Genomic DNA, 25,116 nt, shown 5'->3' with positions numbered 1-25,116 from the left:
TTTACTATCGCTGAACGACACTGAACTTAACACCCCCCCCCCAAAGTGTCAAGGCGTGTTTTTCATAAAGTAAAGTGTACATGTGTTTTTCTTAGACACTGATATCTGCTGGTTTGTGCACCTGGGGGACGTGTGAAACCTCTTGCCGGTATTTTTGAATAAGGCTTGGCTGCAGCATTACACCGACAAAGAGGACTGTTAGTTTTAGTATCACTACTCCAAGTCAAGCAATGTTCATTCTTAAAAACAGGATGTTAATTAGATCAGATCAGTTAGTCTGGTGAGGTTCTGAGCTCTTTTAAAGGGAGTTACCTTCTTAGTCAAACACTGACCTTGTTGTTATTTTTCCCTCCTCAGAAGCCTTCCCACATCACAGGAAACAAGATTGCAGCACTGTGAACTAAAATCATAAATAAAGCATACAACATGCTGTGCCCGTGGCAGTTTGTGTTCAAACCTCGCGCTGCGAAGAGCCGGTTCTCTGAAGAGAAGGATGTCAATAATAATGTGGAGAAAAATGGGAAGATCCATGGGTAAGATCTTTGTCTTTTAATGGCTTTCTAGTTTCTCTGTCATTTGAAAAGGAACGATTAAGTGACACAGGGTCTGGAGAAACCTGCAATGTGTTTGCAAAGCAATAATACTAACAAAGAACAGTTGTCCCCGGGGGTCACTGGGTGGTGTCGGCTTGGAAAGGTACATTTAAGCTCTTGTGTCTAAGTTATACAGTCATTAAGGAAAGAAATCATCTTGCTTTCTCTTTCGTAGTTCTAAATTTATTTGCTGTGCTATAGCGGTTTCATATGTGCTAGGACTTAGGAGGCATGGGTATGCTATAAAAATTAGCAAAGTGATTATCAGCGCTGTAATTAAGTTGGTAGAGTATTTCTGTGATACGATTTGTACAGCACACTATAAAATAAACCGCACATCTGCACATGCATATTAAATTTCTCAGTTTTCAGGGTGTTACTTATTTCAGTTTTCCGTTGCATACCATTTCTTTCTCTGCCCTTTCCCTACCCCCTCCTGTCATTGCTCAGAGCAGTTTACATTCGAAAGAGAAGAGAGGTGAAGCTGTCTAGTGGAAGTGGGTGACCACTCTGCTAGCCAAAGCACTTCGTTGCCCTCTGCAAACGAAGGCTTTTGTTTGGAGTTTGTGGTCTGGATGCCTCCTGGGTGTTGAGCATCTTCTGAAATGTGATATCCAAATTAAAAAGGAGGAGTTCAGAAAGTAAGACTTAATGCAGAAACAAAGGAAATGAATATAAAAGCGTGTTACTTGCTTAACGGGCTGGAGACTGGACCTAGCCGAAACTTTCACACGTTTCCCTGAAGATTTCAACCTCTTTGTTTAATTCCTCTCAGTATTTTCTGGCCAGATCGTAATTGTACAGATGGCGTTTGTTTAGCTTACAGCAATGATACTCAACCTTTACCATTCCTGGCCCTGTAGTGATCTGGGAAGGGTGGTTGTAGCTTTACTATTGACTTCTAGTCCCCCCACCCCTCACGCTGCTGCGAATGGTTGGCTTATTGACCCAGTACGTCTTTCAGAGACGGCTCTCAGCATTTCCCTGCTGATGCTGCAGGTAAAACTAACAAAACTAAGGACATCATTGCATTATGATGAATTGTCTTTCTCTCTTTTAAAGCTTAGAAAATGGTGATGCCAAATTATATGACCTGAGCAAGAAGCGGATAGAGATGCCACCTATCATAACTTCAGGAAAAGCCAGTGATGGGACAGAGGTCTGTTTCCAGCATCGTTGTTTGATACTAACGCTTCGCATGGGTTGTGCTTACTGCTCAAAACTGCTCAAAGCTCTCACGTGAGGACTAACTGTGATTACATGAGGTTAGGACTGCTCTGAGAGCTTTGGATGGAAGGTTTTTTCTCAACAAAAAGGAACTTTGGTAAGACTTAAGGAAAAGGGGTTACCCAGTGGGATTGGAGTGCCCAAATCCTTTATTCACCTTTGAAAACCCGGCCTTTAGTAACGAACGTGTTCCTTCTCTGAAATTGTCTGGTTCACTCTTTTTCTGAGACTGTGGCTATTGTGTTAAGAGACCTTATTGAAACGTAAAAGGTGTTTGCAGTGACAGATATTGTTTAATTAGTACAAAACACTTTTTTTTTTCCCATTTCACGTCAAAGTGTGGATTAGGTCATTGAGTTTTGTACTCAAATGAATAAATATTCATGTTGGGGAAAGTCACATTTATACCTAGTTTCTTGAATTTAATTTGTAGCATTTTAATGGTCAAATAAAATTTAAAACGAAGCTTTCAGGTATTTAATAGGTCTGAAGACAATAGGTATTTTTATCTTTTCTCTCTCCAGACCCCCCCCCAAAATGGTATCAAAGCTTCAAACCAAATATCAAGATGTCCAAGGCATGTAAAAGTAAGAAACTTGGAAAATGGATCCAGCTTTCTCGACACGCTACACCTGACAGCAAAGGAGGTAAGATCTGGAAACCTGGACAGTGGTTTTTCATAACTTTGGAATGATACAGAGCGCAACATTGTTTTTTGACATTTTATTGTTTTTCAGGTTATCAACTGCCGGACCAAAGCCTGCCAAGGGGCACTCATGACCCCAAAGGGCCTGGTGAAAGGTCCTAGGGATGGGCCAGTTCCACTGGCAGAGCTTTTACCTCAGGCACTAGACTTCATCAAGCAGTACTACAATTCATTTAAAGAGTAAGCCAACTTTACCTTCATTTCTGCTATAAAAGTCCTCTACCTCCCTACCTGTCTGTGAGACTATAGGAGCGTTCGGTTCCTTCACAGCTATTGGTAACTACCCTGTTACATAGCATGCATTCAGAAATAGGTAAGGACTATTAGAAAAGGTAAATAAATCTATTTCTGCACTTCATATGCTATATCTGCTGGTCCAAGGTCTTGGGAATACAGGAATGGACTCTGTACAGTGCATTCCTCAGCCACGTTCCTTCTGAGTGTCGTACGTTTATAATAAGCAGCTCAGTTGGGACTCTCTTGCAGAATGATACCTTCTGTTTTCTTAACGGTGGATGTTGATGGGATTAGCTCCTACTCAGATCAGTCTTAGACATGAGTAATGTGGATAATGCTTTTTGTTTGTGCTGTTCCAAGTATCTCTGCTCTGTGTTCTCTTCTTCTCTGTTTTGATTCTCAAGGCTTTAGCCAAAGATTGGAAGGCCAGTCTCTTGCTTCTCAACCTTGCTCTGTGCTATCACCAACATAAGCTTACTGAGCATGCTGAGAGGGATGCTCTAGCTTCAGAAGAGAGGTGTGTGTTTTTGCAAAAAACGGACATGGTTCGGAGGGATCTTGTTGCAGGAAAAGCTGGAACATCTGCTTGAGGTCCAAGAGTTTGCAGTGACGTTTCATGTGACAAGCTTTCCACTGACAATTCAGTATTTGCTTATCCCATTATAAAACATTCTCAAACTTTCAAAGGGACTCAGCCACATAATGGCTACTTCTTTAGACACTTTGAACTCTTCTACAAAGCTTTCTTCCCCTGAATCTTTCTGAAAGTCCCTGTCGTACACACAGGCTGTACTCGCTTGCCAGCGAATTACATTTGCACATCTCTCTGTTTCTGCTCGTGGCTATTTGATCACATTGATTTACACTATCTTACGTGCTTGCCCTTGATCTTTCATCTTGTTGAAAATGTGAAAACTCTCAGACAGTGCAGGCTATTTTCATTCTGTCTGTAAGCCAACAAAACAATTTTTGTCTGTGCTGTGATAAATATTTCCTAATGTTTTGACTTCATTCTCTGTTATCAGACTCAAGAATTTTAGAGTTGGTTTCCCTGACAAAGGAATTGCTCAGCCCTTCCTTTTAGGAATGAAAATCCTACTTACTTTGGTCCGAAGAGCTGTGTCACTGTGAAAATAATATAGCTTTGAGAGGACAGTCACTATAATCCTACTTTTGGGCTGACGCTAGCCTGTTCTCTACTTTTCGTTTGAAAATTGAATTTGACAATTTTTTCCCAACTACTCTAGAAAGCCCAAATTTAAACTGCAACCACACACAGAAAAGCTTGTGATCAATCCATGTACGCGTTAGGTGGTGAAAGGATGGTGTCGCTACTTAAATTTCTAGTGTGTTAGTTTCTTCGTTGGGCTAGTAAGCTCCGTCGTTTGCACTCAGTAAGGACACTTCCTAAATTCTGAACCCATGAAAAATTCTCCGCAGCAGTCCTCAGTCAGAGCCCTGTTACCTAGAATCCCCCCTGCTTTTTGATAAAAAATGTGGGACCGCAGACTGCTGCAGTAGATAACGGATACGCTTTGGGGACAGAAGCGTGGTGCAGCAGAGGGGAGGTGGGGAACAGATGATGGTGACTTCTCACATCTGAAGGACAGCGAAATTGCTGACTTTGTGAGGTAATGGGTGTTTTCATAAAGGGTAGAGTATTTTATGTTGACCTACATCCAGAGAGTGTAGATTTCTAACAGGAGCAGGTTTCTCAGTATTTATCCAAACTTGCCATATCTCAGCCTACAGAGATGCTAATCCCCTCCCTGGAAATTTACTCTACCCGTGTTCTGGCAGATAAAATCAGTATTGTAGGTAGAAGTCTTCTCGTGCCAAAGGATGCTCAGAAGCTTTATGGCTTCAGCAATGCCTGTGCTCTTCTTGACCCAGAACATAAGGACAATGTCTGCAATTTAAATCAGTTCTAAGTAATGAAATTCTCATTGTTTCTTTTCGTGGCTTTTTCCTGTCCAAAAGGCCAAAAATAGAAGAACACCTGCTCCGAATGGAAACAGTGACCAAGGAGATAGAAACAACAGGAACCTACCATCTGACAAAGGATGAACTGGTCTTTGCTGCCAAACAGGCCTGGAGGAACGCGCCTCGGTGTATTGGGAGAATCCAGTGGTCCAATCTACAGGTAAGCTACGAGTCTAGGTATTATGGGCCAAATAGGCATCCACTGTAAATCAGAAGAATGTCCTTTGCTTTGGTAAAATATGCCCGTTGCTCCAACTGAGGAATCCTTCCTGTACACATCATAAGATCGACATTTTTTTGTAGCTCTCTGCTCCACAGTTGAATGAAAACATGTGTAGGAGTGCTGGTATAGGAACGGAGTAAGTTGTGGAAGCAGGTGCATGTCGTGGCCCTTGGAGGATTGTTATCTGTGAAAAAGATGCATGTAAGAACAATAAAAATGAACCTTTCCTAGCGGAGCTTCAGTTAGATTGAGAAATACTGATTTTTCACTTCACTTTTAGCCTTAATCTTTCCTTTCCTTAACTGCATAAGAAAAATAATGAGCTTACGTTACTGTTTCAAAATCAGGGGTTTTCCCTTACATTTCTTTTGGAAACACGCAGGTATTTGATGCACGTGATTGTAAAACAGCAAAGGAAATGTTTGAGCATATCTGTCGTCATATTCAGTATGCCACAAATAATGGAAATATAAGGTATGCCTCTCTCACTTCATTTGAATTTTAAACAACAAAAATCATGTCCAGATCTTGATTCAAAACTCTACCTAAGACCTGAAATGGTCTATCTAAATATTTTGACAACTAGTCTCTGCTCTTAGTTCCGCTGGTACTCACATGTTCCTCTCGTGTACCGTCAACCATTTTGAGTTCGTAACTTTGATGGCTGATGTGGCAAAACCCTTCATAATTCCTGGGAAAAGGAGATTTGAAGATTCAAGAAGGTGGGCGGGGAGGATGAATGATTTTATTTCCACTGATGCTTATTTTAGAAATGTAAAATAATTGCTGTTGGTAACAATTTGTGTCTTAATAATTAGAATGCGTTTGATATGCTGCTGTGGTGTAATGGGATTTGATTGTCTCTCTGGGCAGATCAGCCATCACTGTCTTCCCCCAGAGAACTGATGGGAAACACGATTTCCGCGTTTGGAACAGCCAGCTCATCCGATATGCTGGATATCAGATGCCAGATGGGTCTATTGTGGGAGACCCCGCCAGTGTGGAGTTCACACAGGTACAGCTCCGAATGCAGAATCCCAACTGCTTTCCATCTTGTCTAACCCATCTGTCCCGCTTTTCCTTTTCCTTGCGTGTTTATGCAGAGTGGGGGGGAAGTGTGGCAGTGAGGAGTGGATGGGGAGTTCTGCCCCACAGGTTCTAGGTGCAGGCTGAAGCCGTAGTTTCTTACAATCCTGATATAAAATACTCCCCTCTGTCCCGGAACAGGGTGAGCTCATGCTCCCCTTAAGTCAGGGACCCAATCAGTGCTTGAACAGCATGTCTTGGTGTTGTTTGAACGGGGCAGATAATCTGTATCACTCAGAATTTACCCCAGCAAGTTTAGAGGGTTAACATTCTTTAGCCTTCAAATTGAGGAGGGGAGGGACTAAAAAAACCTGAAACATACTTTCTTTACAGTTGTGCATTGAGCTTGGGTGGAAGCCGAAATATGGCCGCTTTGATGTAGTTCCTCTCGTTCTCCAAGCAAACGGCCAAGACCCAGAAATATTTGAATTCCCGCCAGAAATTGTCCTCGAAGTGCCAATGGAACATCCAAAGTAAGCACACAAGATTTAGATAATTGCATTTTTGCCTCTGCCTCAACTTGGCAGGTTATTAGCCTGCGCCCATGGCAGTCATTTTATGAGTTCTTTGTTGGGATGAAATGATGGTAAATTGTCCTGAAAGATAAAATCCTTGTTAGAACAATGAAATGAGATTTAAATTAAGGGAGCCAAAAGCATTTTTGCTGAAAATCTCTTTTTCTCAATCTACATTTCAATTATATTCAGATTTTAAGAAATCATAATTTCTTATGCCGGTGTGATACACATAGAAAATATGGCTGCACTCGTAACAAAATGTTTATTGCCTTTCTGTCTGTGTTTTTCTTCATGTTTGCTTTGGGATTGGCCTGCGGATCAGAGAGCTCTGTAATACTGTTCTGCAGTTCCTTTAGCAGGCAATTACCCGTTACCCCACTGTAAACGAAAACTGGTATGAGCTGTTGCAGACCGCTCTTCGTGGGTCATACTCTCTGCCTTCCTGGACTGCTCTGGTTATCGCCTAAAGGAGGAAAAGGCATGTAAAGTAATAAATCAAAATGCTCGTTTCACAGGTACGAGTGGTTTAAGGAGTTAGATCTGAAGTGGTACGCGCTGCCTGCAGTTGCCAACATGCTTCTCGAGGCGGGAGGCCTGGAATTTACGGGGTGTCCTTTCAACGGCTGGTACATGGGGACAGAGATAGGAGTGCGAGACTTCTGTGATGTGCAGCGCTACAACATCCTGAAGGTAATCTGCGGACGTAAAGGTGTGGTGATCTGAGAAGGGAATGAACTTGGTGGGTGGAGCGTTTTTGAAAAAGACATGCTATCAGTCTTTGCTGGGATGGCTGTTGTGTTTGTACCCCACACTTCAGTGCTAATCTGACACAATGTCCTGACTATTGTGGGACATCTTGAATTTCTGCCGAGATTATGACTGCCAGATCGTGTGACTGTTTTTACAGTGTTCTGGCAGTATCTGTTCCAAATACCTGCATAGAATGGTGAAACCGCAACTGTAAAAAAAAAAAAAAAATTAAAAATGCTGTCCACTGGGAATTCTATCCCAATTTTACCCCGAGTCCTGCTGGTTCAGGGCTTTGGTCTCTGACTGTACGTTTCTCAGAGGTATCTCTATGTCAGTTCCAGTCTGCTGCTGACAAGGCAGTGGAGTCCTGGTGGTTCGCTGCAGGTCTTGGTCACCTCGCCAGTACAAGTTAGTCATTATAACCAGATGCTGCCCCTTTTGAAACCGCTTGGTCCAGGAGAGAACCACTCCCCACTTTACCAAACTGGAATAGCTTCAAGAACCAGAACTCCATAACTCAAGTTTACCTCTAATCTCAAGTGCTTCTGCTTGCCATCACTTTCCCCAGTATAAGACTGAGTCTTCCCCGTCCCACAATACTTTTTCCTGCATATTAATGTAGTGAGGGGGAGAAATCATGAGGTCAAAATCCCACATAGTAAATTTGCTTTTCCCTTTTCTCTCTCTTTTGCACGTGTAGGAGGTAGGAAGAAGAATGGGGCTGGAAACAAACAAACTTTCATCGTTATGGAAAGACCGAGCTGTTGTCGAGATAAACGTGGCTGTGCTTTATAGCTTCCAAGTAAGTCAGTGAGTGTGGTGTCTGGAGAGACACTGAATATCGTGTCTCCCTTTTTCCTTTCTCATATAACAGCTTTATGCAAATACAGTGCCGGGGACCAATGCTCAGGAGAGGGTATCAGTGTGATTCTAACAGTTATTCTGGATTGACACCTGGGAAAGTAGAGGAATCCATATTTCCTGTTGTTGCCTGAAAAAAATCTCAGGTGAAGGCAGAAAGGAGAGAAAAAGAAAAGGAAGTTACAGGCAAGATTGTTCATCACATGTATCTAAATATCAAAATCTATGTAAAGCCATTGGATTATATCTTTTATTTACAATTACAGTTTATTTAACATATCATAACAACCTGAAAGATAGGTAAAAATTATCAGAGACTTTTCAGCATGCACTCCCAGTCCTGGAGAGGTAAAATGCTGATTTTTTTTTTTTTTTTAAAAAAAGGACATAAGAGACCTTGATCAAAGGTCCACCTCAATCTGTATCTGTATAATAGTTGCTGATAGTAATTATTTCCCAGCACTGTATAAAGTCCTTGAAATATTAACCAAAGCAAAAGGATTACTTTAACTACGTCAGGAAGAAGAGCAGAATGGGCTTTTTAATGTATGTCTTTCTTGCGATTATTCTAGAAACAAAATGTGACTATCATGGATCACCACTCAGCTGCCGAGTCCTTCATGAAATACATGCAGAATGAGTACCGTGTGCGAGGAGGCTGCCCGGCTGACTGGGTGTGGATTGTACCCCCTATGTCAGGGAGCATAACTCCTGTGTTCCACCAGGAGATGTTGAACTATGTCCTCACCCCCTTCTATTACTACCAGGTACACATTTCCCCAAAAAATACGATTCTAGTAGACGACTTCAGCAGTGCAGATGATAATGTGGGACCTGAAGAAGTCTGAGTGAAAAGCCCTGGTTCATGAAAGTTCACTAGAGATTCATAAATAGCAGGCAATACGTATTATACTGTGGAAGGTCATGTTAGTTCTGTTGAATTCTCAAGCTGTAGGTAAAATGCAATTTAATGCTACAGAGACTGGTCCCGTATTTGTACGCAGTGGTCTGTATATACAGATCCTATTTAATCTGACCCTTTCAACAATATACAAATTGTGCATTTATTATTTTACATTTCTTACCTGAAGCTTAACTTTTTCTTTTTTAAAGGTGGATGCATGGAAAACACATGTCTGGCATGATGAGACGCGGAGGCCAAAGAAAAAAGAAATAAAGTTTAACGTCTTGGCAAAGTAAGTTGTTCAAATAAGAGTCTTCATGCTTTTGTCCAACTCTTCTATTCTTGTGGAGTTTCTGTTCCACTTTTTTTTGAATAATTATTACAGTAGGGACCACTTTGAATCATAGACTCACCTGTCCACAGTTAAGGAATATTCATATCGTTCTTATTTAGGGCTATCTACAGTGTATTGCTTCTGCACAATCTTTCAAGGAAAAACCATACTCAAGATCAGTCTTCCCTACCTTGTTTGTGAATCAATCTGAATTATTTTGCAGCTATGTTAAAAATTATACGTGAATATTTTTTTCCCAGGGCTGTACTCTTTGCATCTTCACTCATGCGACAAACAATGGCCACCAGGCCCAAGGTCACTGTACTCTACGCAACAGAGACTGGGAAGTCGGAAACACTCGCCAACAATCTATGCAGCTTGTTCAACTGTGCCTTCAACACTAAGGTAAGGAAATAGAAATCATCCACACTAAAAGGAAAAAGAAGTTTGGCTAGTTTTATCAGCTTCTGCAAGCTTTTTCATTCTCTGTTCTGAACATTCAGCAAATATAAGTTGGACTAGAACTTTGATTTTTTTATTCATTTAGCGTAATGCCTTGTACGTTTGGTCAACGGCCATCTGGCAATCACAGAGATATCTAATGCTAGTTCTTATGTCTGCGAGCAATTTCTCATGAGCTTTATACCTTCCAGATTCTGTGCATGGATGAGTACAACATCTGTGACCTGGAAAAAGAAACACTTCTTTTAGTGGTTACCAGCACTTTTGGCAATGGAGATTCTCCAAATAACGGAAAGGTAATATTCACCTCAGAAGCATGTATGAGCCTTAACTCAAAGGCTGAGACTAAAGACAACCCTTTCATTTGTCCCCTGTACTTGAATAAGATACGGATCAGGACTCACTTCTGTTTTAAATCAGAGTATTTTTCTAACCTTAAGTATTTTACACATTTTTCTACAGACCTTGAAGAACTCTTTGCTCACCCTGAAATTGCTGAGAAAAAAAATCAGGTAAAAATACTTTCTGTTTGGTTTGCATGTGATTGAGTCCTTTTGCATTTCATTTAGCATAACGCAGTGATCTTCTTTTTATCTCCTTCCGCAGATATGCTGTGTTTGGTTTGGGGTCCAGCATGTATCCAGAGTTCTGTGCCTTTGCTCATGCCATTGACCAAAAACTGGCCCAACTGGGGGCTTCTCAGCTCGCTCCGACAGGTGAAGGAGATGAACTCAATGGGCAAGAAGAAGCCTTTCGCACATGGGCAGTCACTGTGTTCAAGGTGACGATATAAATAGTTAGCTCATGTTTTAGTTCATTCATTCATTTTACGTCAGTATTCACCAGCATCCCATAAAAATGATGAAAAACGAAGGAAAGCAAACATGGATTTATATCTGAATTTCAAACTCCCCTCTCTTCTACTGCTTGCCTAAGTTGAAGAGGGACCTGGGCCCCTTTTCTGTTATTTTTTAATATTCACATAAAGTTCAATAAAACCTTTTGGATAGTGGGATGCTGAGTACGATCAAGGGTGGTAGCATCAGACATCTGAATTTTGTGAAGTAGATGAGGTATTTTAACTGTGCTGGTGTAGAAGCGGAACCTTACTGAGCTCAGCGAACCCCTGTAACATCACTGAACTCAACAGAGTCAACAGCAATCTGTGAAATGGGAATCTCCCCATTAGGATTACGACAATGCTAAGAATATAATTTTTACCATGGATTTTTACCTTTTTTTCTTTTTTCTAGACTGCCTGTGATATTTTTAACATCCGTGGGAAAAACAGTATTCGGTTGCCTGAGATATATACCTCTGATGAAAGCTGGGATCCGAAGAGTTACCGGATAGTGCATGACTCTCAGACCATGGACTTGGCTAAAGGTATCGCCTCCCACTTCCTCTGCCCCTTTTGCTTCAGACAGGTCTGAACGTGCGAAGGTTTTCTAAAAGTGATATTGGTCCTGATAGGTGATAGAGTTCATTTCATAAAGTATAGTGGTCAGAGAAAAAAGGACATTGGTTTACATCACGCAAATCATGATCTTTTCCAGCGCAATAACATGAGAACACCAGACCTAGCATACAATTTGGCAGCCCCAGAAGAACAAAAGCTGAGATGAGCTACTTTTAGTCAGGGAGGGTGTGCGTATGGGGCACATAACTGACTAAAAGTGTATCGCATTCTGGGGCGAGCATGGTTCAGTTCTTTTCCGCATGTTATTTGAAGACATTTTAAACAAACCTAATCACAAAATTGCCATGAGTCATGTCCTCTTTTTCTCGACAGCGCTTGCAAACATTCACGCCAAGGATATAATTCCCATGAAGCTGAAATTCAGGCAGAATCTTCAAAGTTTAAAATCCAGGTATGATACCTCATTCTTTTGAGTATTGTAATACTATATTTAACTAAAATCTTAAACGTTTGAAGGGCCTTGTTATAAACATCTTGTCCCTGCAGTTATTTAGAAATATATATGAATTTTTTACCATCGTTAGTCGAAATAAATCATTATCACAAGGCCACAAGAGTATGTACAGCCGCAGCTCTGGTTCAGATAGGAGCTGACTTCCCAGTAGAGTCTCTGGGAGTGTCGGGAACTGAGTAACTTTGTGATATGGCCCTTTGATACCTACTACATGTGGAAGGGCACGTGTGTGGTCCCTCTCCCTTGCTTGGTATGCTACATGTCAGGCAAATGTTTACTTCATTTAGGGGGAAAATTGCCCCTTAGCATGAAAAAAAAAAAAAAGACAAAAAAAGACAAAGTATAGCGCAAGAAACTGCTGCGTTCAGTCGTGCGGCAAAGCAAGCTGAGACGAGACAAGACTCAAAGAAGTACAAAAGCATATTTGGCGTTAACATCTGTCTTAGAAATAGCATCTATGGGTGGCTTTTCAGCATCCTCCGGTAGGTCTCTCTCGTCGCTGTTCTAAATGCAGTTGTCTCCTGGGACAAACAAACCTGAGCTGGTTTAAGGTGTGAGCTCCTCCGCCTGCAGCAGAACCGCTTGACCACCGCTGGCTCATTGCAGGCGCGGGTGTTCTGTTCCGGACAGATCAGGCAGCGCTTCAGCGTCTTATTTGTTTTGACACAAGTACTTCACGTATCTGGACTGTTACTTGTTTAAGTCTCTGTGAAGTACTAAGCTGGTCTGCTAGTTTGGGAACAAACACCAGTGAGCCCTTGCCAGCTGTCGCCTCAGATTTAGTCCTTTTCTGCGCAATTCAAGGGAAATCCTGTCGACGTAACCAAGATCTGTCTGATCTCTTTTTTTCTATATCTAGTCGTATTACCATTCTAGTTAAGCTTTCCTGTAAGACTAATCAGGAAGTACGCTACCTGCCCGGAGAACACGTCGGGATTTTCCCAGGCAACCAGCCAGAATTAGTGCATGGCCTCATTGCACGTGTCAAGGATGCCCCTCCGGCCGATCAGACCATCAGACTTGAAACCTGCACTGATGGTAAGTTGGTTCTCTTTAGACTAAAGAACAGACAATGTTTGACAGATTTCCCTTAAAATTCCTGAGAATTTTTATAAACTGAACTTGATTCTATTATCCTTAAGTTTCAATAGGGTTTTGCTGGTGCTTTTAGTTATTCGTATAATTCTCGATTCTGATTTTGCATACCGTGGGAGTCCGTGGCAACTTCACCAGTGTTCACAGAGTTATCCTAGGCTGACACTGGAAATTAGTTGATAAATCGGCCATTGACCCCAATTAAATTAATCAACAGAGTTTGCTTATTGTTGCTACTTATCAGAATCCTAAAATAGACTTACGTGTCATGACCTTCTTTTCTATCTTATTAGGAGCAATCTGATAAATCATAGGACTCTGGCAGGCAGAAAGATGATTTCCTCAAATGAAAGACTTTTCATTTCAAAGTGGTTTTTTGTTATCGTGCAATTCCCCACATCAGATCCTCCCCTTACAAAAAGTCTGAACCCTCACATTAACCTCTTTTCAGCAGGGCCCTGTGGTCCAGACCTGCTGCAGCCTCGGCTGAAGTCGTATTTTGAAGGACACTGAGTTTTGCAAAGCTCTACAGCTGTCCAATGCCGCGGGAATTGCCAAGGCTTCTTTTATTTCCCTCATTTCCAGGTGGCTACTGGACAAGTGACAAAAAGATTCCAGCCTGCACGCTCCCCGAGGCTTTGACATACTTGCTTGATATCACTACTCCACCCTCCCAACAACTGCTAAAAAAACTCTCCCAGCTGGTAACAGCGGAAGGAGACAAGCAGAGGCTGGAAGTTTTATGTCGGGTGAGTGCTAGGGCTGATTTCGGGGTACGAGTGCTGTATGCCGGACCGTCTGCCGCCCTCTCACTGTGTAGCAGAAGGTTAAGGGGTTTTTGTAGCGATGGTGCCTGATCGTTGTCCCTCTGTTACATATTCCGTGTGGTTGTTAAACCAACCGCAGAGAGAGAAAGGGTGGTCTCGTGGCTCAGCTTGAGCGTGGGAATCGAGAGATTTCATCTGGCGCTTCCTGTGTGGTTCTGGGCGGGTCACTTTGCCCGCCCGTCCCTCTCGCCTGCCGCGCGGCGGTTTCTGCCGAACCACCGGTAAAAGACCTCAGAGTTTGCAGGTGGAGGGGTTGGAGGGGGCTGGTAGATAGTTTTGCCAGCGAATTTGGTACCATGAGGGTAAGAGGGATGTCACTGTAAGTAGCCAATGACTCGTGGTAAGTGCTTGCTTCTCCTGCTGGGTTCTGTGAGGTTCAGTAGGAGTCAGGACCGGGGCCCGTACGGTTTTGTGGATATCCCGTAGCAGGGGGCTGAGAAACAGTTTCTACCTCAGTTTCTACATCCTCACCGAGAGAGCTGCTCTCTGGGAAAATTATAGCAGGTATTCTGTACTTCTGTTTTCAAAAATTAGACAATTTCTTGGGAAACCCCAGTATTGGTCTGGGCAAAGTTTTGAGAATTCTCTGTTGACGTGCCGGCACATTTAACTGAGTGGGAAGCGGGAATCTTAGCGGCATTTCAAATATCCCTGCTCTCCTGAACTCAGCGTGGCCTGGTAACATTGTGATGGTGGCCTTTGGCTTTTAGAGCACGGAAGAATACAACAAATGGAAGTTTTACAACAGCCCGAACATCCTGGAGGTCCTGGAGGAGTTTCCTTCTGCTGAGGTCTCGACAGCTTTCTTGCTGACTCAGCTGCCGTTTCTGAAGCCCAGGTACTACTCCGTCAGTTCCTCCTGTGACATGACACCCAGAGAGATTCATCTCACAGTTGCAGTTGTAAACTACAGGACAAGAGGTAACGAAATTGTTGCTTTCATTTCTCTCTTAATTAAATGATATTTAGGCTACATTGTGGTTCAGAAAAAAACTGTGTCTGCCATATGGCACGAAGCAAATCTGTAACAAAACATTTGTATTGTGATAGGTGCAGAATAGCTCACTGCAGTGCTGATGTTCATACTGTGTCAGGATTTGCTAAAATCCTGCAGCATCGTCAGTGTATCCTTGTTTTATACATCATTACTAGATACACACTTATTTAAAAACCGTAATTTTAAGTATAAACTGCTTTTTTTAAAAAAAGGAGAGCTCTTGAATACTGACAGAGGTGTTTTCCTTTGCTCTGGTTAGACGGACAAGGGCCTTTGCACCATGGAGTTTGCAGCACATGGCTGAATACAATCACCCTCAATGAAACAGTTCCGTGCTTTGTACGCAGGTGAGTGTATGACAGAGAAAAAAGAAAAGAAAGAAAAATCCAAAGCCAAACCAGCGGTTCTTAGTTCAGCTTCTTCAGTGTTTCTTTCATTGTTTGCATGTGATTTTCAAGCGACTGGTGAGTGCCAGTGGGAATACCTGAGTTTGAGGAGAGAGGGAGTTCCCTGTCTTCCAGAGATGAGCTCCTTTACCATGTCGTATGTTGAGTAAAATCATAATTGTTAGAAAATTCTGAAAGAATTCTGTTCATATGACACCATCCCCACCGTCAGCATACCCACTGCAGTAAAGCTGCGGAAACAAGAAGCAACCGGCACCAAGTTAAGCCACATTCCTGTTTTCAAATCGGTAACTGGGGCTGTGCTGCTCAGAATCATTCAGGAAACCGAGATGTCAGTCATATGCGAATGACCTAATTAACATATTTGTGCGTTTCAGTGCTAATGAGTTCCAGCTCCCAAAGGAGCCAAGCAAGCCATGCGTTCTGATCGGCCCCGGGACGGGAATTGCGCCCTTCAGGAGCTTCTGGCTGCAGCGGCTCTACGACTTGGAGAAGAAAGGTACTTATGGGGATTGCCACAAGGGGGAGGCCGTAACTCGTCCAGCAGCAGAAGACATCCCCAGGCCTCATAGAACCGCTTCGGGGGGAGACACCCAGAAACGTTAGCCAAGTAAACCCCGTAGAGGTGGGTCATCTCAAGACTGGTTGACACCGCACTGAAAGAGCTAATCCATCCCACTTGGGACTGTTCTGGTGGTCTTGAGGTATTTGGTCACTTGGAGGGAGCAGCCTGGGCGTCCTCGTAACGACTCTGTCCCGTGACGGCCCCAGGCGCTCACACCGGTGCCAAAATACAGAGAGGAAACGCTTTGGCCTGCCTGTGTCAGCCCGTCTGGGGAACCTGCTCCAACAGGTGATTCCACACAGTTCTTCAAGGACTTGGGCAGGTTCAGTCCTACTAAGACCCTAAAATCACCAACCATCACACACAGACACACACACTCTCCTTCGCAGGTGCATAGTGAGAAAGGCTGATTAGAAAATAGCCGTACAGGCAGCTGCACACAGCTGGTCGCTGTGACAACAGTGTGGGGACGGTCGTGAGAGGTGACAGGCCTTCCCAGGAAAGACAAAACACTCTCCAATGTTGGTTTCAGGGGTCAAAGGTGGTGACGTGACATTATTGTTTGGCTGCCGGCAGCCAGAGATGGATCACATCTACAAAAAAGAAATGGAGGAAATGAAGAGGAGGGGAGTCCTGAAAGAGGTCTATACGGCCTACTCCAGACAACCTGGCCAGGCTAAGGTAAGGCTGGCTCCCTCGGTCTTTGAGGGTTGGCTCCTGTCGGAATGGTCCTCCAGGTTAAGATTTGGGCTCTGTTTAACACTGTTCTTTAAAAAAATGGTAGCACTTTGCTTCAGTGTATTGTGAACAAGTGATAAAAGGCCCCACTCCTTCAAAAGAAAGGGGACTCCCACTGCGCGCTTCAGCACGCGCAAGCGGGGCAACCACCAAACCCCCACTGCCGTAGAGAGATGCGTAGCAGACACAGAATCAGAATTTAAGTGCAAACAGCCTTTGAAACTAGAAGCTGAAACATTTTCAGAAACCTTAAATTTTGCAGGATTTGGTTACAAATGAGTTGGCTCTGGCCATTTGTCACTGTCTCAATGACACAGTGACCCTGAAGTTAGTTTTGGTTAGGGGAAAACTCGACTGGAGAAAACAACAGCACTTAAGCTGTCCTCTTTCTAGCTGTGCCGCTCTCCTGGCAAGTTTGGAGACTTTGGCAGTTGTAACTGGTTCTAAAAATGCAGAGCCTTAGTCTGCTGTAGGGAAGTTGGCGGGGAGGCCCAGCCTCCACGTCTGAGGCTTGTAAAGACGGCATGAGGACGTTTTTCTTCTCCTTTGCTGTGGTGCAACACACAGCTGGAATCGAGAGGGCATTGAGAACCTCGCTGCATGCCCACATTGAACTGGGGAAAGCCAATAGCCAAAGTCGCATTAAGAAACTTTCTCTAATGGTGCCTTTCCTGTTTCTAAGGTCTATGTTCAAGACATTCTTCAAAGCAAGTTGGAGACCAAAGTGTGCAACCTCTTGCATAAGGAGGAAGGGCATCTGTATGTCTGTGGAGACGTACGCATGGCCAGGGATGTTGCTCAGGCTTTGAAAGGGATGCTTGCAAAAAACCTCAACCTCAACGAGCAACAAGCAGAGGAGTATTTCTTCCAGCTAAAGGTACGCTGTGCTGTGCGAGGCATTCCGTCCCGGCAGAGAGTGCTCCAGGGTGGGTTAGAGAAATAATCAAAGTCACGCTCAAGATCTTGTGGGCTGCCATGGGTTGCCGTGGGCTGCTATGGGTTGCCGTGGGCTGCCACGAGCTTCGTTTTAGCAGAATGCACAAGAAAAAAGCTTAAAGTGATGAGCATAGGCCACCCACTGGGATTTGAAACGCAGAGTTTCTGTTTGGTAAAGGTGTAAGAGTGACATGTCATGTTCTTCTCTTACATCTACCGTTGTCCCCAGTATCTCCCTTTGGGTCCTGGACTTCAGCTTTGCAGTGTGTCTGGAGCATCAGGAGTTGGAGACTTTATTGTACCAATGGAGGGAAGGGAGTTAAGAAATTAGTGGCCCCATCGGTGAAAACACAGTGCCTGGGTCTGCTGCTTTGCGGCGCTTGTGTCAGCGCGTGGCCCGGAGCACGTGTGTCTGGTGTTCAGAGGGGTTCCTTTTATTGGCGGTAACGAAAGTGCGCGATCACAGAACCAGTCATGCGAGCGAAAGACCGTTCGGTTACTTAACTGTTGCATAGGGAGGAGCCGGCGTATTTCATTCACCTCTTGGGTTTCCTTTCATTTTTTGCAGAGCCAAAAACGATACCATGAAGATATATTTGGGGCTGTATTCCCACATGAAGTCAAAAGAGGTGTAAGAGCTCTGCAACCCACCAGTCCAAAACCGAAACAACTTACGTTTTAGACAATACTTGCACATTTGTTGCTATTTTCAAAAAGCAAGGGGTCAAATCCTCTTTCTTATACATGGTAAATCACACACATGTATATGATTGTAGGATTTGACTTTTAAACCTCAGCCTCAATTAAGAAAAATATTAAATTTGACTTTTGTTGCTATTTATTCTGAGACTTCTTTTAATAGATTATCTTAATAGTGAAGACGCAAATTATTTTTTTAATACTATCTATGCCTGCTAGTATAAATCTATTTTTTGTAAATACAAGGAAAATTTAGAGTTTTTTACTATTTAAGCTAGAACTGAAACGTTTTTTTTTGAAATGTATTGTTTGTGAGTTTATTTATCTCAGATTGTTTTACTGTGTGTATTATTGTCACTTTAAAGCAAGTAAATAGGTGGTTGTGTCACACGCCTTGTTGAATCTGAAGCAATATTTGCAAATGAAATAATAATATAATGGTTCGTGAGTGGAAATACCTGCTGCGTACGTCTCCAGTGCGTGTGCGCGAGGAGGCAGGAGTCGTGGATTCTGCTGTACGGGATTCGGGTACTTGAACCTGAGTCGTCGTTGTTCCAGAGCCTGTGGCAGTGAGGCTCAGGAAGCTCAAAAGCACTTTGTACATCTGAATTTGATGCTCTGATTTACTTGATTTGTTTGTAATAAAAGATGCCTTTATATTGATACAAACAAGTTGGTGTGCATTAAATGTACCTCTTTTTGCTATTGGCTTCAGCCCAAAAAAGTAGCTGTAAGTAAGTTCTCAGGTTCCAGTGAAGTGGGTTTGGCTCCAACCAACGCTCCGTCCGTAAGTCAGGGCCCCTCTCCAGGAGTTGCCCTTTCTGCCCAAGATCGGGTATGCAATTTTGTTTCTGCCAGGAAAGTGTGAGTTTGCACTGCAGACCGTGAGATCGATGTGCAAACTGCAAGAATATAAAGTAGCAGTGAGAGCAGTATCTTTTGCCCCCGTTATATTTTGACTTTGGTTCTTTCTCTGCCTTGTAGTTATGTCAGAGCTTTTAATTCCTGCTCTAAAATTAGCAGGGCTGTACGATCACGTTAAAAAAGCGTAAGGTGAGATTTTCCTGTCATCCCTTGTCTCCAGGAGCTGGGATCTGATGAAGGAGGAGTTGAGACTCAAAAGTCAACAGTGCCGTGTATGTACAGTGTGTTTCACGTGTGCTTCAGGACAGACTTAGGCATAAGATCACAAACACAGCATAGATGAAGGGCCGTGGGCAGCGATGGCAGAGAGCAGGACGTACCAGCCAACAGGTACGAAGAGGGGAAGGGGCAGAGGGGGTTCCTGGCAAGTACGGAGTCCTGAGGGGCACCTCGTATCAATACACCCCGAGTGTTATTTCATACTTTGTTTAACTGATGTCTTTTAATTTTAGATTTTTGGGGTGGGATGGAAATGGAACAAGGTAATTGCACTTTCCATTAAGAAAGTTCTGAATCAGCCCGGGGCTCACTGAGCCCCAGACTTCAAATGAGTCCAACAAAAGTAGGAAACAGAAGAAGTAAGTTCCGTACTTCGGAGTCCTAATATGCTCCGTGCCTTTTTGGCAGCTGTGGCACTGCAAAAATCCATTTTCCATGCACGCGACTACACAGGTGAATTTCCTTACCACGCTGCTTTCTTTGTACCATAGGTGTCTTTTGGAAGTAATCACTCACTTTAAAGCATTACCATAATCCTTTATAAACGCTTGCCTGTGTACTAACGGACCTTAGTTCACTTTCACTTGGAGGGTCAGAAACTCAAAGGCTCGTGCTGTTTATACCGTTGGGAGCGGGGTGGGTGCCGTTGGGTAATGCCATGTCCTGAAGACGTGAGACAGCACTGAAAACTGCCAGCCAGGGCAGCAGAGCGTCTCTTCCTCCTTGGGCCTCCGACTGGTCAGAGAAAGGGGCACAAGTGTGTGTGTATGAGCTCAGAAGGTGCGACTCCCCGTTTATATATTCCCCGTTGATGAGGCAAGTCTTAGGGGGGGACCTGTTCATCTTAATTCCACCACTGCAAACATTTCCCCCTAGCAGAGAGGTGAGACGGCAGTTAAAGGAAAGGATTAAGCAAAGCAGAGATCTGTTTTCATTTTTAGTGAATTTATTTAAACTGGTCCCAACTGTACGTTAACTTCAGTTGCAGCCCTGATCTGAAGCTGTGTGTAATTGCTTTTTCTACAGAAATAAATGGGGAAGATAAAGTGCAGACGTTAAGGTCAGTGGATAATTATTCCATTCCAAGATAAAAACTGAAACTTCATTTAAGAAACCAGATGCAAAATATACCTTTTAAAATCCTGAAGATGATCAAATCGCCTGCTCTGCGGTTATTGAAGTGTTCATTACAGCCCCGAGTCAGGAAAGGATTTAAGCATATGCATTAGTTTAAGCACTTGAGTGCTCATTGCTGGAGGCAGAGGAACTGTTCTGGGCTCAGAGTTACTGGGTGAATCTGCCCCTCCCTGACGGGGACCGGGCTGAGGGTTACAGAGCAACACTTTCTGAAGCAATTAGTGGTTTGTTTCATTAACACTGCAGCCCCACTTACACGGCTGTGATGGGACTCAGCATCCAAGACAGGCCGCGTGCCGAGGCACCGCAGTGCGGACCTTTTCCTCAGCCTGGTCCTCCCCGCCCGGAGAGCCGCCGCACTGCGCCAGGAGCCGTGTCCCGCTTTGTTGGTGCTGCGGACAACAGGTTGCAGTCGGCGGGCTGTGACTCTGGCCCGGCAAATGTCAAACTGTTCCAGTTCACAGCTGGTGGAATATAACCTTTATGCTTGAGGATGGTTTTGTTTTATTTTTTTTTAAATTAAACACCCTTGCCCTTCAAGTTTAGTTGAGAATTCAATTCATTATTTCTTATCCTTTACCAAAGACAACAAAGCTCATCTTATCTTAAGCTTTTTATTGTTTGCGTATGAAAGATCTAGATAAGATGGATGAAATGTAAAATTGTGCTTTTATAATGCCTTGGCCTTTTCCCTGCAGGACAGTACAATGCTGTCGTTATTTTCAGCGTAAAGCTGTTTGGCAGCAGTGTAACGTTCCCGGGATTAATTAGCACACTGCAATGCCCCTTCCACTGAGGAGAGCAAAGCAGCCCGTGTCTCCCTGGCAGAGCTTCTGCCCCGCTCCACAGGTGGGGAGGTTGTGGCAGGACCTGGGGGCTCTGGGGGCCGTCGGGTGCACAGCGCCGTGTCCGGGTGCGGTGCAGTGGGGACCTCTCACAGAGCCTGCGGGTGACCGAACTCGCCAACACCCGCTGCGGAGTGCTGATGGCGGATGGGAGACTACGGAGCTCTTGCCTCCCTGGGGAGTCGGTGGAAGGGGTCACAGCGGACAGGAGGTGCCAGGTCAGGTTCAGGTGCCATCAGGGCTAATCCCCGTGTACCGGCCAGGCTGCAGTGCTGGGGACAAGTGATCTGGATCTGAGGACGGCCTAGGAGTGGCACGGGGGCAGGAGGTGGCTTCTCAACATAGTTTAGTGCTTCAACTTGATGGAGTTCTTAGAGCACGAAATAACTTGAGCCATCATATCCAGGAGGGAAGACTTTCTCTGATAATTGCAAATGGGCTCAGGGTCTCTTAAACGGGCCCGTCCGTGGGCGCAGGGGCAGCTGCAGCGGCAATGAAGGGCGGTAGCCAGGAGAAGGCAACCAAAGCCCGGGGGAGGATCTGTGCCGGAGGCCGCAGGAGCTGCTGAGGACACCCCGGTCGGCCTCTCCTCGCCCTTTTCTTTTTGATGTGATTTGTGCACGAATCAGAGTTACAGCAGGAAGACAGCGAATCGCCTGGTGCTTCGGCCTGGGGTAAAAGCTGAGGAAATGGTTTGCCGGCTGTTCTGTGACTGAGGGCCTCTTACATTTGACTTGTAAGAGGAAACGAAAAGAACCAGACGCGGAGAAAAGACACGCTCGTAGTCTCATTTGTGTCAGTGACTGACAGTTAATATAATGGGAAGAAAGCAGAGGGGCTCACAGGCCATAAATTAACAAGTCAATCTGGTGAAAGCAAGCGGTAAGCCACAGAGAGGGCAATAGGCAAAAGCTGTAATGTGATTTTTATTTTTCTAATCTTATTTTTTTTTTACATGAGCGAAACCCGAGACTGCTGTCACCCTTTGCTTCAGCACGTTATTCCAAGAGCTTCTCTGTTGCAATAGGATTTCTAGAAGCAGGGAAATGATGGGCAGTCCCCTCCTGCTACGCCCCTCGGGACAGGCGCGGGGCAGGGGAGGGCGAAGGGCCACAGTGAGGACGGAGCGGGGACCTCCCTGCACATCAGCCGACACATCGCCGTGGGACTGTCACCTCTGCCCACCCACCGCCTCTTCTTCCTCCACGCCTCCCGCATTTTCTGGTCTTTTGAATATATTGCCCTGAATTCCTAACGCCCAACCATGGGCAGTGTCTCCCCGTACGTGGAAAAAGGCGCGTCCATCTGGGACTCGGGCCATCGGCCCCTGCAGGGCGAACTCTCGCTGGGTGCCAGAGGAAAGACCGGAGCGCCTCTCTCGCCTCTGTCTCTTGCCTGTGAACGTCCCAGGACCTGCCACCATCTGAGCCTATTCTGGGGGGGGTCCGCACCTCCCAGTGCCGCTGCAGTGCGACCTGCTGGGGGACGGCGAACGCCTCAGAGTCCTGCGAATCCTCCGGCAGTGGGTGTTCCACACTGTGCGATGTGTTAGTGGGTCACTGCGAAATCTGCTCATGTTTCAATAAGGCTTCAGGTAGATGGGGGGGAAAGAGGTCAAACCACAATGCCATAACACTGCTTTATCCAGAGCAAAGGTTTATTCACTGAAAAGATTCCTACAGATCCAGAATTTCATTAGCATAGAGTGCACTTTTTTTTTCTTTTTTTTTTTTTATCAGGTTGCATAAACTAATACAGAAACTGTTGTTAATACTAACAATTTTTAATTAATTTAATAGCAATTCTGGAAGACACTCAGTTGATAGAAAATATAAAAAAAAAATTTTACTGTACAAAGTTTACATCACATTTGAAAAGAAAACGTGTCCATTTTCACCGTATTACAGACTCCATTTACATTCACTACTGACGTGTGGCTTTTGTAGCAGCATTGTACAGCCCGCTTCACATTTACAACTCTAATATGGTACAGACCTGCGGTGCTCCGCGCCCTCACACAGGGGGACAGCGCCTGTGGCCATGGCACAAGGCAACCTGCCCGCGTGGAGGGGTGAGAGAGCTCCGCGCTCTTCACAGCTGTACAGCTCCACTGGTTTTGGGCCATTGCCGCGCGTCTGACACCAGCTGATTAAAACAAAAGTTACCCAGAGAGCCATCAGCCTCTCCTCGCTGACGCACGGGGCCCAGGAGGGTGGGTCTTGCTTTCAAGAGCAATTTATGGGTGTTAAGCACAAAACCGAGGTGAGGTCAAATTAGAATCCTAAATCTCACGATTAAAGCAGGTTTTGGAGGCCGCGCAGCAGGGCGGGCTCCCAGCGGGGCGCCCGGGGCAGTGCTCAGCTGGGGTGAGTCTCCCATCGCGTTCAGCACACGGGCGGCGAGGCTGCGGGCGCGCGGCCCTGCTGAGCGGGTGAGGAAGCAACGCAGCGCTGTGTCTGGAAAGTTTCCACAGACAGTGTTCGAGTTACACCTGAGGGCAATCATAGGAAGGACCAATGGTGACCGTTTTTTTAATTATTTTGTTTTAATCACGCTGGCCACGCAGTGCTGGCTGCCCCTCTCCTGGCCAGTCATCTTATTGGAAGTAACACTGAGGCTGTATTGCTTTCCCAGCACAGCGCATCCGCACAGCAGTGCCGCTGCTGCTGACCCGGCGGGGAAATGCTGCCTATCTGCAAGTTGGGCGACTGGTTCCCACCCTGAGGGGTTCCGGGTGTCCCAGGTCTCGGGACCTGTTTTACGCACTCAGACGGCAGAAACAATTAGGCAGGAGCTGCTGTCCCCTCGCCCGCAGCGCGCGCTGGAGGGCCGCTCAGAACCGCAGGCTGCAGAGCAACGGCTGCACCCACAGCGGCTTCTGCGCGGCTCTATGGCGAGACGCAGAGTGACGCCCACAGAGGTGTCGGCCGGTGGGTCCCCAACGTCCCTGGTGCAAAGCAGCTCAATTCTCCCCACTTTAGGTTTGTGTTGTGCTGCTGTTATTTAAGCAGGGAAAACAACTTCTGCTTAAAACTGCTGACACGCAGAATTATTGTGAGAGAACAAACAGTAGCAAGTCTTGAAGAGCCCCGAGTGGTGTGGGTTAAATACACAGTAACGCTGGAGGGGTTTTATTTGCTTCATAAAGGTGGGGGCGAGGAAGGAGGTCAAGAGTACCGCAATGCCACGTGTGGCTACCACCAAACCGACGCTGTCTTTTATAGCTGAGAAACATTTAAAAAGTCACTCTATCAAAATATTTGTAAGAGAATATGACTGACACACATAGCAGGAGTGAAGCGCTCTGCTCAGCAGAACTCGGGAAATTTTTTTGCTGCTTACTTTTCTACTCAGGACAGCTGCCCATAAGTAGCCGACCTGAGCGCACGCCCCACGGAGGCCTGCAGAGCTCCTCTCCTTGCCAGCTCCTCAAACCCTTGAGATGACGGTGGAAGGTGCTGGGGGTGTGTAACGTACTCGTGCTGTTGGAGAAATGTCACTGGGTGACCTCCAGGGAGCCCTGATGAAGGAGCTCAACGAAGCGAAGCCCTGTAAGGACGGAAGGATGTGTACGTTGGCTGTAGGAGGTTTTGCCCCCGCCCCGCTGGTGGGAGAACGCAGCGGCATGGGAACGGGAGGTGTGAGGGAGCCTTTGCTAACGCTGCTCACAGTTCATGTGCAAGTGCGATAATGCATGCGTCACCCTTAAAGGTGGTAACCGGATGTACCCTTTATAACCTGCATATTCTATGTTGGAGAGGGTGTGGTGCTTTGAGGTTTTTTTTCTTTTTTTTTGGTCTTAAAATTAATCTTTGAAACAAGTCTGAGCTGCTGGGTCGAGTCAGGTCCTCTAGACCAAGATACAACTTTCCTGGTTGCAAGATTTCTCTCTGTTGTCTTCATTTTCCC

At 45.1% G+C, this 25,116-nt stretch overlaps 1 protein-coding gene across 1 annotated transcript; it reads left to right on the top strand.

Moving 5' to 3' along the window:
• Positions 1-426: 426 nt before the first annotated feature.
• On the top strand, positions 427-18,741 carry NOS2 (nitric oxide synthase 2; the record flags this gene model as incomplete). Its single annotated transcript, XM_082492942.1, has 26 exons — positions 427-533; positions 1,656-1,752; positions 2,345-2,467; positions 2,558-2,706; positions 4,744-4,906; positions 5,352-5,443; positions 5,843-5,984; positions 6,389-6,528; positions 7,089-7,263; positions 8,024-8,125; positions 8,757-8,951; positions 9,298-9,380; positions 9,683-9,827; positions 10,076-10,180; positions 10,347-10,396; positions 10,491-10,665; positions 11,138-11,270; positions 11,677-11,755; positions 12,678-12,856; positions 13,499-13,662; positions 14,451-14,661; positions 14,997-15,084; positions 15,522-15,643; positions 16,242-16,390; positions 17,130-17,324; positions 17,952-18,741. 26 exons carry the CDS (start codon positions 427-429, stop codon positions 18,063-18,065), a joined length of 3,477 nt encoding a protein of 1,158 aa, XP_082349068.1. The 3' UTR covers positions 18,066-18,741.
• Between the last annotated feature and the right edge of the window lie 6,375 nt (positions 18,742-25,116).

The sequence above is a fragment of the Vanellus vanellus genome (genome assembly GCF_965231255.1).
Source record: "Vanellus vanellus genome assembly, chromosome: 19".
NCBI classification, from domain to species: Eukaryota; Metazoa; Chordata; class Aves; order Charadriiformes; family Charadriidae; genus Vanellus; species Vanellus vanellus.
Note: the sequence above shows the minus strand (reverse complement) of the source record. Positions and strands in the feature narration are given on the sequence as shown.